Here is a 12,280-nt window from a genome sequence, read left to right on the forward strand (position 1 = left end):
AGAAACTAATCAGCTCTCTGAAATTTGAAATGCTTAAATGCATGATTATTTGTATTATTCACATTTTTGCTCCTCCAATAGTCTTAGTGAAAGAAATTCTATTTTTATCACCAGATGCCATGAAATAGGATTTACTGAACATGTTTCTGGTTCACAGAGCTAAACTATGCCTCTAATTAATGTAAAATAAACCATACTATTTGATACAAATGCTATTCAAATATTTAAATTGATTAATGATTTAAATATCACTAGGATGTATGAGAAAGAATAATTTCAAGGCATAATTTAGCTAGCTTTTTAGAGGTATGAACTGCTGTAGATGGCACATTAAAGAAAGATAAAGGAATTGGTGAAATACTAAATATGAGTAATTAAACTCTGCACAGTAAACTCATTTTCTGTAAAAAAATTAATTCTATCATTGTAAATGAAATGTAACATCTGGCTGCATTATATTACCTATGTGCTATACATATATGTATTATTTGTGTCTGCCTGTTACTTGAGAATACAGTAGAGAATAAAACTATACCAGGAGGGAAACCTAAGGAAGGGCAGAACAACTAAGAGAGGGGTCCTCCTCACTGTAGTCACAGCTGTAAGTCTATTTCTGAATGAAAGCTCAGGAGTGATTTGGAAGAGGAATAAACAAATTGGGAACTTGCTCTGGCTCCACTTTTAAGCAGCTTCTGAGACTCTGGGTCCCTGTTACATAGATAACATCGGAGCTTTCAATGGCATGGATAGAAGGTGAAGACAGTGAATCACTGTAGGGGATGAGCTGGTTTACTTCTCAGGATGCCATAGTCCTTTTCTGACCCAAAAGTATATTTTCATGGTAGTAGAATGACAGGCATGGGAACAGCTGAAATTTTCTGGAAGATGCCACAGGTTGTTATGTGCATTGGACTTTTGTTAAGAAGTGGTTTTCTCCATATTTTACCCAAGTATGAACTGACAGTTTTACATTGCAGTAACTGGAAAAATCCTTTTGAGTCTTGATGGTTAGGAGACTGAACTTTTTTGGTGAATTTCAGTTGGACTGTTGCAACCATATTGGGCAGGGAGAGAAAAGGGCTCTGCTGGGCACGGCAGGATCATCACTGTCAGTTCTCAATTGTCTTAGATGCAGGCAGGGATTTCTTGCATGGGGTGAAGATTAGTTCTCATGAAGCAGCAGGGGAGCTGGGTTTTAACCTTCAGGGAGGAAGAAGTGCAGCAGTAGGGAGAGGAGAAGAAGAAGATGGAGGTAACACTGTTTTCTTCTGAACCTACATGTGGCCTGGCATGAAACCAAAGAGCTGCTGTGGCTAACTATCACAAGCTGCCTTTGGAGTTGAGGATGGAATCTAGTAAAACCACCTCTGAAGACATGTGAATTCGGGATCCTCTATATACATTTTCAACACCTTTTCAATTTTCAGTTAGTCCACCTAAATAAAAAAAATAATCTAATATACAAAAATCATGTAAGGTATTAAAAATTATCACAGATATTCAACAGAATTGACAGAATTCTGACTTTTAGGCTGACCATGTGATATAGTTTTTACAAAGGTATTAAGTAGGGTTTTGCTTGTAATAAACTTTTTAGTTTTTTAGAAAAGAATGTCAGGTATTATAAAATGGGAAATTTGAAATTCATTCTCACAGATAGAATGAGTTTTTCTCCTTTTGCTGTTGATGCCTTAGAGAGATCATTTCTGAGACTAAGTTGTCAGAGCCACAGCAGAGAAGAGCACAGAAAATGCAGCTTGATCTGGCTTGTGTGGAAGGAAACTGCAATTTCCGTTCCATTCCACTGAGACTAAATTAAGTTTTTTACTACATGCAACTGATTTTCTGATGTAACAACTATTAGCAGCCTTAAGATTTTCAACAACTTCTCTAATCTTTCTTCACTCCTCATGCCTATGAGGGAGTACTCTCCTGGAAAGGAAAAATCTGTACTTACTTCCAAATTTCTTTGCATCCTCCTGTGAAATGTCTGTTACAGATCAGTTTTGGACACAAGATATCAGACCAAATAGACCAGGGAAGGTTCTGTCATCCCATGAGCTCTTGCTTGTAATCTAAGCCAGGAAAGAGAAGTCACGCTAGATTTACCAGAAACCCTTCGTGGGTCCTGGTGGGAGAAGTGTCATATTGGTCTTGCTTGTTCTACAAAAGCAAACTTCAGAGCTGTGGGCAGATCCCTGTCACACAGAATAAGCACAGCTCCAGGGCAGTTCACTCACTTAGAAAAAGGCAAAACAACACTGAGAAAAGCAGATTTAGCCAATAATTTAATTTTCATGTTACATTATCCATCTCAAAGGGTCGGGGTTTTTTGTATTTTTTTTTTTTTTGTTTGTTTGGTTTTTGGTGGGGGGGGGCGTGTTTTGGGGTTTTTTGGCATTTCAGAGAAACTGTTGCAGCAGAAATTAGGAAAATAACGGCAGTGTTGAGACGGTGTGGATGAAACAAGACCCTGGGGAGCGCAACATGGGCGGTGGATTTGGCCGGACTCCAGCACTCCAGGCGGGTCTGTGCGGGGGCCACATCGCTTCCCTTCCACACTCCCGCCTTCTCCTGCGGCTTTGGGACACCAAGACCGGGGGAAATCTCCAATGCCTTGTTCAAGCCACAATCAACCACAGCGGGAGCGAGGGAAAAAAAAAAAAAAAAAAAAACAAATTACCAGAACTCCTCATCCTTCTCTGAAGTGTGTTCCTTTTCTGCGGCACAGCATTAGCAGTCCTTCACTCTCACTTTCAGACGCCCAACTGGCGACACGGGCACAACTGACGTGACCCAGACAAGGAGTGCACACCCCCCGCCCGCCAAACCCGGCAGAGCTCCCGGCAGAGCTCCCGGCGGAACCCCCCACCCTCCTCTCGCCCCGCCAGCACCGCCCGCGTCCTTCCGCTCTCCCCCGCCCACGCCAAGGCCCCACCTGCTCTGCCCGCATTGGCCACGCTTTGCCCGCCCCCATCTCCGCCCCGGCGAGGGCGGCAGTGGTCCGTACCTTTGGCCGAGCGGCTCCGCAAGGGATCTGGACGCAGAGGAGAGCCGCGGAGCGCTCCCTGTCTGGGCCCTGGTCACCTAACGCTCAGCGACGCCGCGGACTCCTCTCCGCGGCCGAGGGGAGTGGGTCACCGCTTGCAAGCCCAGCTGTCTGGGAGGGCGAAAGAGAGACAAAGTAAACGCCAAAGAACCTCCAGCCTCTGTTCCTGCCTGGTTTTATTTTATCTTCTGTATTTATTTCGGAAAAAAAAAAATACATCGCCGTGTTTTAAGTAATTCGTGCCGCGTGTGCAGCTGTTCCAGCACACCCCTGATAAACAAAGGAAAAGGGGGAGGCGGCCCGCTTTTCGCAGAAGACATGCGTTCCGTCAGGAAGAGGTGGACTGTGTGCACCATAAGTCTTCTTCTCATCTTCTATAAGACGAAGGAAGTAACACGGACGGAGGAGCGGCAGGAGGCAGCTCTCGCCGGGTAACTGCGGGGCGCCGCGACGGGAGGGCGGTCCGAGGGGGCGGCTGGCCCTGTGGGTTGTCAGGTGCTCCGGCGCTACTCGGGCTGTGACCCGCAGCCTGCGATGCAAGCGCACCTCGGCACTCTCGCTGGCGGACGCTATCGGTGGGCCCGGATGCCGCTGCGGGACGAGTGGCGAACGGGGCTTGCTGCCAGGGCTCGACGGCCGCAGGGTGGGTATGAGTGCTCGGGAAAGGATGGGAGCTGCCCTGCTTCTGAAGTTGCCTCTCAGCCCCTGGGAAGTTTCACCTGTCCGCGGTTGCCCCCAGAGGCCGGGACTGTGGTTGCTGGAGCGCATTGTGCCTCGGTTCCTTGCCTTTCGCAGGCAAGCGTGCTGGGATGCTGGTGAACGCCTACTTCCGTCTTTGATGTTTGCCTGGAAGCTTTCCCTAACTTGGCTTTTTCTTAAGGATTCTTTTTCTGAGGGAAGTGTGTGTCATCCCCCTTAGCTCTCGAGCTTCCCCCGCTGGAAAGTCTGGCCCCTTGCTGAGACCATCAGTTACATACTCTCCCTTTGCTGCCTGTGCTTGACTCAAAACGAAAGGCCGAGTGTTCCTTGCCATTTTTATCTTTGCACCTCAGCTTTCTCTTTATGTGAAGCCTGCATTCCTCATTTTTTTTTTCCCAACTTGCAGCTGTTCTCTGAAGTTTTCAGCTGGCTGGGTTTTCAGCCAAGCTGGTTTTTCCATGGAGATGTATAAGATTTCGATTTCCCTGGAGCAATTCATAAATTTATTGGTCTTTCAATGTAATCGATAAAAGCTAAGTAGGAACTCACACTTTCTGTTTACTCGTGCATGTCGACTGTAGGTAGAATTCTTTCACAGTGGATTTTTGTCCTCTTATGTAAGCCCTTGCCTTAATTTAAGGAGGAGGCATGAGGGGATTGTAAGTACCCATACAGGCCTGGAGGAAGCTGAGGCAATTACAGGCTACTTGGCCTCCGGAGTTAAAGACAGGAAGCACGTCCCCCTTTCTCAAGCACTCTGGTGAGGGAGGGGGACACAAGCAGCTGAGCACGGCTGGGCAGCTGTGGCCTTGGCATGTGCTGAGGGCAGGGGCTGTCCTCGCCTGTGTGCAATATTTGCTTCCTTTGTTTTTCAAGATTTTCACAACTTGCTGGTATCTCTTCCTCTTGTTAAGCCTGGGTGTATATCCGGTTTCTACCACAAAGCTACCTGTATTCTTAGGAGATGTACAGAAGTTTAAAATTTGAGGTTACAGCTGTGTAAAAACAGACGTGAAAATGAACATGTGAAGTAAAATTGTCATTGATATCCATGTTTCTTAGTATGTGCTCCTTCCTCTCAGACTAGAAGGAACTGGTGAAATTATTCAGAAATCAGTGCATATAAGTTTGCAAAGAAAAAACTGCCTTCTGCTTACTGCACATTGTTTGACACAACTTAAAATCTTACTAAAATGAACTGTTGTTTTAATATTAAATGGAAGAAAACAAGTGTGTTTAGTTATAAATACGTATGTTCCTAACAAACTTTTTAAAATACAGCTGCAATATACTTCTGACTAGTCATTTGTGATATCTCTATTTATTTATTAGGGAGACTTCTTGTACTGTATGGTACTACTCACTTCCACTGTTGAAATATTTTTTGTCTTCACAGTCTGTCATCCCATGCATTACTGTATGTAGTAGAAAAAGTAGCCTAAAAATGTATTGCTCATAACTGCTGCCCCTATTGATGTTACACTTGCTTTTCTCCTGAATTAGGGGTTTGGGATGTTGGGTTATTTTTGACTGGTCGTATGGGCAAGCAAAGTCAGTTTTCCATGGGTTGTTTTACTTTCAGAAGTTATGAATGTACAAGGTGGCCCATTTTATGGTTATTAGCGGCACCAGACAGTCCAAAATGGACTGGCTATATACAGTTCCAAATAACATGAGAAACTCTAAACCAACCGTGCGCTTTCATAGAGAAATGAATAGGACAATTTCTGTGAAGCGCACCCTAATTCAAATAGACAGTAATATGCCTTTAAAGGTTAAGCAAGTAATGAAACGTGCATGCTATGGGCAGAGTAGTGTTGCTTAGGCAGTGTCATCTTCTACTGATATGGAATACACTTCAAGTCAGTTACTTTATTTAATAAACTATCTTCATGAGAAGAGAGTTTTGTTATATAGGTCTGATTGGTCACCAAGGCAAAGTAATCCAAAGTGATTAATACTGTCAGCTGTAAGTTGCTGCCACAGTTTGGCAGCTTTTTCAATTACATCAGAAAGGATTTGCAATGATTCCAGAAGATACAAAATAATCTGCATTTCTTTCACTTATTTACACAACGAAGAATTACCTGGAGAAAGTTTTGATTTTATGTATTAGTTTATTTAATATTGCTTTAAGTGAAAATTAATCTAATAAAAGAGAGAGGAGCATCTAAATGAGCACATTTGTATTCATAGTAATAACATGAACACAAAGTGCCTAGGACCTTGTTTCATAAGAACATAATTTAACATTTTTTCGATGTACAATCTGTGTAACTCACTGCAGTTGTATATTGTGACTATGGAAATCAACCACATTTCAAGTGCTACGGTTTAAGTGTTGGAAATGCATTTTGTTACTAAGTTTTGTCACTTGTTTCACTGTTCAAGTGTGTACTTAATAATATTTAATCTAGAATAAACTAGAGGCATCTCCAAAGTATCCTTAGACTGAGAGCTTTACCTGGATGTAATTTGGTCATTTTCCTTTAGATGCATGTAGAAAATGCATGTAGAAAATACATACAGGAATATGTATGTAATTAATATTATTACAATGAATTTGGAAAAGTTTCAGAGAATAAAAAAATTTAATATAGCAAAAGGTATTATTGGATTTTGGGACTTCTGCAGCATCTTCCCGTGCTTTCAAGGTAGCAGGGTTTGGGTAATTTGCGTACAGGTCATGAACCTAAAGTTGTAGGTTTTTGGTAGATGGCAGCCTTACCTCTGCATCAGTGTGATGTCTGGCCTGCAGGGTGTTGACATGTGAGGGTAAGGGAGAAAGTAGTGCAGGATGGTTTTGGTGAAGAGTGTGGTAATGGTTTGTTAGTTATAGGGGCTTTTGCAATGACAGCACATATTAGAAATTGCTACATACTACCAGTTTTGTTAATTTAGCTTAATTAATGTCTTGTTGCAGGTTAGCTTGGGTTTAGGCTGTTGTAAAATTTACTAAGTATTTTTGTAAATAATACTTATAATATTATTTACAATAATATTGCAAGTAATGTTGCTGTGTTTCTTACTAAAGGCACTGATACCATTGTTGTCAAAGCTTACAGCCACAGAAAAACAAAAGTCAGCAATTCTGGAAAGCTTTCAATCTCATATCTTTACCATTTTGTTCATGGAAGGGCTGTGGTGAGATATTCTGTTTCCAAGTAAAGTTATTGTTATTGGCAATATTTCAGAGCATGTTTATTTAACAGACAAACAGATTTCTGTATGTTATTGTGCTGTGCACACGTGAGTTACAAGACTTTTTTTTGTGGTAGACTTTTACATCCAACAGCTTTGATATATTTGTGATTAACAGCCATGTTTGAACTGATCTGAACATTGCTCTGGCATCTAAAAGACTGTGGATGATCCACTATGGATGATAATGGAAAAATGTGGAGATAAAAATGAGTTTTAGTCATAACACCTTAAATTATGCTTGTAGTGTTTGGACTTCTCTGTCCCATTTATATTATCCTGTTGGCTAATATCACTGCAACTTGTGCTAGCTCACCAGATGTTCAGTGGTAATCATCCAAAGCTTACTGTATTTATTTTTTAATGTTACCTTGCCAAAAAGTTACAATCATAAGATGGATGGACAGGATAAGATGATTGGAGTGTTTTTGATGTGTGTATGTAAAAGTTTAATGAAGTGTTAGTGAAATTTTGTATTTTGTATACCATTAAGCTCCAGAATTCCATACTTAAAAATCTTTAGCAGGAGGCCAAAGATATCTGTTAAACCAGTATTGCAGATTATGAACTGGGCAAAAGCTTGAAATGTAACACTTGATTCTTAGTTTAGTACTAGAAATTTGGAATCTAGAAGTGCAGAATCTGCCTCACAATCATAATGGAGTTTTGTCCAGATTCACAATTTGGAGTTTATTGTAGTTCTTGTAGTGTCTATTCCATTACAAATGTAAACAAATTTAAGCTCTTAATTGGCATATTCAGCTATTACAGATAGCTGTGTCATAGATTTTTTCTGTTTATTTTCTTTAGAAAGTGAAGGGATAGTTGCTTATTTTCGTTGTGAATAAAAGGATATATTGCTGGTGCATGGGATATAAATGACTTAACTGGAGTTAACCTTGATGTTATTGTGTGTTTTCTATATTGCATTGCAGAGATGGTACACTGAATTTGGGTAGATCAATGATCAATAGCTCCAATAAGATAATTCGAAAGGGTGGCTCCTCAATTTTCCAACATGCTGCAGAAGGTTGGAAAATCAATTCTTCTTTGGTAATGGAAATAAGGTGAGTTTCTTAAATAAAAAAACAATTAATTTCACCTTGCCTATGATTATTTTCATTCATATTGCTTTATAATTCCTTTGGTCTATAAAACACTAATTTGATTTACATTTGCAGGTGGATGTTTTTAAACTGTATCTATTTAGGTTTCAGTGTTAAATGCAACTGCATGACATTGGGCTTCAAAGTAAAGTCATCCTTCATAAGAATTAATAAAATGTTTTCATATGGCTGTGACTGTAACACCTGTGCAATCAATCTCTATTATTCATGTCTATATTTGAGCTGGTTGTCTAGAATTCTTCCACAGTCAGTGGTGAGAAACTGCTTTTAGGACCTGATTTTCTCTTATTCTAAAAGTTTGATATAGAACAGGTGAAAGTATCCTAAGCATACCAGTTTTCCTCCCTTGACTACAGAGGAAGCTTAGGCAAACAGATGGGATGCAGGAGTCAATAGCTGGGCCATCAAGTGTTGTGAATCCACTTGAGACTGTGGCTGGTCCACATCACAGGGTCAGACCCTGACAATAGCTGTGACTTAAGCAGTTTCCTTTTTTGATGTCAGGCTAAAAAGAGCCTTAGGCTTATGCTGAGGGAGCAACCCAGTAGCAGAGTTGAACTCTTGTGTTATCGTTCTGATGTGGCTCTACAGTGGATCTCTGCACCTTGGGGCCACATAGAGTAGCAAGATGTCTCTGAGTGTGTGGTGTCATATCTTCCCCATATTCATCAGGAAGATGGCCCATGAGAGAGTCATATGGAGTCTGGATTGGCAGTATGGAGATCTAGGAGTGTCGCATTATATGAAAAATTAGGGAAAGTAGCTATTTTTAACAACAATCACATAGCAGATTAGACCTGATTTCTGAATATTAAGATTTTGAATAGTAATGTGTTCTAATTAAAATGTGGTTTCTATGTGATTTCTCTTTCTACTTTAATTTTTTTTTATTTTTAATTTTTTTTTAATTAGAGGACAGTTTACAAACCCCTTAATCAGGCATTGTTTTCATGTATAAAAGCATGGCTTCTCTGAAGGAGAAATTTAGGGATTTTTTTGATGACTGCTATTTCATGTCCTTAATTCTAAAGCATGCAGAAGATAAAGGTAGCTCAGAAAGATATGTATCATAAGTTATGGGTCCAAAAGTTGGGAGAAAACAACTTTTCCTACTTGTGAAGTAAGCTGATTTGGAAATGATTGCGTGATTATAAGTAGAGACAATTATTTTCAGTCATTTTACTGAAAATTTGAGTATCATTTAAAACCAATATGCTTTGCTGCTCAAGCCAAACAACAAGAAAAAATATTACAATAACCTTTTGGTTAAAATCGAGAGAGAAAATTAAGCTTGTGTTTTGACATTTTTCCACCTGTTCCAAATGCAAAAATAATAAATAAAATAAAATATAATAAATAAATAATATATATATTATATAATAAAATAAAATAAAATAAAAAATATATAATAAAATATAATAAATAAAATAAAAAATAATAAATAAAAAAATTCAGACAAAGAGGTGAACCAGAAGAGAATGCTTTAGTATTTTTTCATCCTGTTAATACATGTGTATCATTTCAATCTACTAGGTTAATGAGATTCAAAATAACTTTTTTCTTTATTGCTTCCAGAGAGGGAAATTTCTCTTATGTAATATATCACTATTGTGTACCTAAGAACCACTTTTATATGTGAGATTTTTTTAAATATCATGCAGGGAAGGGGGTCTTTTTTGTCTCATTAGTATAGTGAAGAAAACAGTGTGTCTTGTGCACTGGCTTATTGTGTACCTAAGAACCACTTTTATATGTGAGATTTTTTTAAATATCATGCAGGGAAGGGGGTCTTTTTTGTCTCATTAGTATAGTGAAGAAAACAGTGTGTCTTGTGCACTGGCTTAAGTACTAGAAGTAGAGGTTCCACCATAATACTTCCATGGTAAGATTTTCAGTACCATAGAGGGCAAAAAGCTGAGATTATTTAGAAGTCCACATAGTCAGTCGTATTTTTGGAGGAAATGGCTACCTCAATGAACTCTGGGGCAAGGAGTAGGTGTGAACCAGAAAATTATTTTAGATTAATGTGACTTAGGGCAAAAAGTTGACATGAACTCTACAAAAGGAGTGCTATCTGCCAGACATAATCTTTCCAGAAATCTTTGCTGACATGCATAGCACATTCAGTTATGGTTCTCAGTGGTGAGGGAGGGATATCCGGGAGGCTTTTCACTGAGGAACCTACCTGCAACCCCTTATGTCTTTCAGTCTGATGTTGACTAAATTATGTACATTCTCTCACTTTTTCAGGTGGTTTGCTATACACTTTCTTCCATGTTACAACTGTAAGAAGCATTTTAGCTGTAGTTTTACACTTACACACCTATCAGGACTAACTTAAAAGTGTCTATCAAAGTCATACAGCATTCTTGTGGTTTAACTAGCTGCTTAGCCCTCCATGATATGTTACATGCACTGTATAGACTATGAAGATGATTCATTGTCTATAATCGCAGCTGTTAACATGAAGAGTGGTTGGTAGTCTTGTGGTGTGACCATAGGAAGTAACAGTAAGAGAGAAACAAAAAACAAGCTAATCCCTGTTCAGTAATGTATAAAAATGTTATCATTTCTAAGTAGTGGAGAAATATTTTGTGAAGTCATTAGGGCATCATAAAAATATTTCATAGAACTTACAGTCACCCATAAATGACAGATGTTTTTGTATCCTACTTCAGCTTGCCACCCACATTAGCAATTTTCAAATGTAGAAAGTCTTTTTTTGCTATGTGCAAGGACTGTTGGTCAGTGATATGTCAAATCTCGATTGGCATCTAGAATATTATACTTTGCTATTGCTTTGTTGACTTTGTGGGCATCATCTCTGACCATTTTATTTTTGCTCAAGTTAGCGATGTGTCTATCAGCCTCAAAGGCCTTAGGAATTATTGGCAAAGCCAGGCTCAGATAAAAGTCAATGAATGGTAAATCTTCTTTATCAGGACCCCATTGAAGGATGGAAAGCTTCCAGTGGGTTTCTGGTGCTCTAGAACTTTGCAGCCAGACAAGGCAGTCTGTGGAGTGTAGCAGCCCTCTTGGGAAGGCAGGAGCCTTTTGGAGATACTAAGCAGGCTTGAGAAGAAAGAGCTAGACTTTCTTTGATTGAGATGAAAAGTTTCGTTATTAATAATTACCTGGGATGGTGTGAAATGTGTTGCCTTTACAATGACTGGTTTAGTGGGACACTGATTTTTGCAACTGATGTTACGTTCTCGTTGCTGGCAACTTCTTTGAAGAAGAATTAATAATTCCTGTGACAAAGGGAAGAAGACTGCTTTCCTAGCTCCCTTTTCTATCTGAGTTATTTCAGTCATGAAGAGGAGTCCACCATCTGCTAAGGTTTTATGTCTTATGTCCTTTCTACTCTCTGTAGCAATGTGAAGGTTTTCTTTATAGAAATAAGGAGATTTCATTTGTAATGAAGGCTATAGTTTCAGATAGTAGGGATGTGGCAGAGATGGTACTAACCTGTTTGGAAAAGTCTTCCACACAGGGCTGACAGCAGCACATCTGTGACCTGTGTGAAATGAACTACAGTTTGATGTCTGTGACTTTTTTCTACTTACTTTTAAATAAATTTGGGAATTTATGCTGAAAGGAGCAGAAGAAGATTATTAATTGCAGGAAGGCTAATTTTTTCATAAGTACATTGGGGATGTATTTATCTCTGCATTGTAATAGAGACTATTTCCTGTCAGAAAAGTGTGAGGATTTGTAAGATGTCACCAGCATCTAAAAAAAAAGCATCTTCCTCCTTCAAAAGGTTCAGATTATTATCAATTTTTGTTTTACAAGTTAGTGTGAAACAGCTGTGACAAGTCCCCAAAGTGCAAGTAGTAAATACAGAATCAGCAAAGGAGCACTACAATTACTAAGCAGTAAATATGGAACCAGCAATGGAGCCCTACAATTGCTCTGAAGCTTTTGGAGCAATGTTCTGAAGCCTTTTGCAGTGTTTCTTTCTGGTTGTTTTTTGTGTCAAAGACATGGAGTCCAGGGTTCTCTGGTCTGGATTCGTCATAATAAATCTCAGGAGATTTTTGCTTGCCAATGTGTTACTCTACCTTGCTTATCTTCTTCAAAAGCTTGTATATGGATGACCTTTCTGTGATAAGCAGTAGTTGAGTCATGGTGTGTTTAAAATCCCTCTTCCTTTTCCATGTCTACTCTTGTATTACAGCATTTCTGTTTGTGTGGCCTCCAT

At 39.5% G+C, this 12,280-nt stretch overlaps 1 protein-coding gene and 1 long non-coding RNA gene across 5 annotated transcripts in view; one reads left to right on the top strand and one right to left on the bottom strand.

Moving 5' to 3' along the window:
• Positions 1–297: 297 nt before the first annotated feature.
• LOC135291358 (uncharacterized) lies at positions 298–2,833 on the bottom strand. 3 transcript variants are annotated; one of them, XR_010354167.1, is made up of 3 exons: positions 2,684–2,833; positions 1,958–2,075; positions 298–1,436 (listed from the first exon to the last, which is right to left on the bottom strand). It is a non-coding gene; the product is annotated as an uncharacterized LOC135291358 (long non-coding RNA). The 3 variants fall into 3 exon arrangements; XR_010354168.1 differs by having other exon boundaries at positions 298–1,454; XR_010354166.1 differs by having other exon boundaries at positions 298–2,075.
• Positions 2,834–2,952: 119 nt separating this feature from the next.
• ST8SIA4 (ST8 alpha-N-acetyl-neuraminide alpha-2,8-sialyltransferase 4) overlaps positions 2,953–12,280 on the top strand; it is a 53,677-nt gene continuing 44,349 nt past the window's right edge. The window contains exons 1-2 of one of the 2 annotated variants that reach the window (XM_064405473.1): positions 2,953–3,692; positions 7,885–8,016. In XM_064405473.1, coding sequence (XP_064261543.1) covers positions 7,913–8,016 — 104 coding nt within the window. In that variant the 5' untranslated portion in view covers positions 2,953–3,692; positions 7,885–7,912. The remainder of the gene's footprint in view (positions 3,693–7,884; positions 8,017–12,280) is intronic. The other variant, XM_064405472.1, reaches the window with a different exon arrangement.

The sequence above is a fragment of the Passer domesticus genome, chromosome Z (genome assembly GCF_036417665.1).
Source record: "Passer domesticus isolate bPasDom1 chromosome Z, bPasDom1.hap1, whole genome shotgun sequence".
Classification (NCBI taxonomy): domain Eukaryota; kingdom Metazoa; phylum Chordata; class Aves; order Passeriformes; family Passeridae; genus Passer; species Passer domesticus.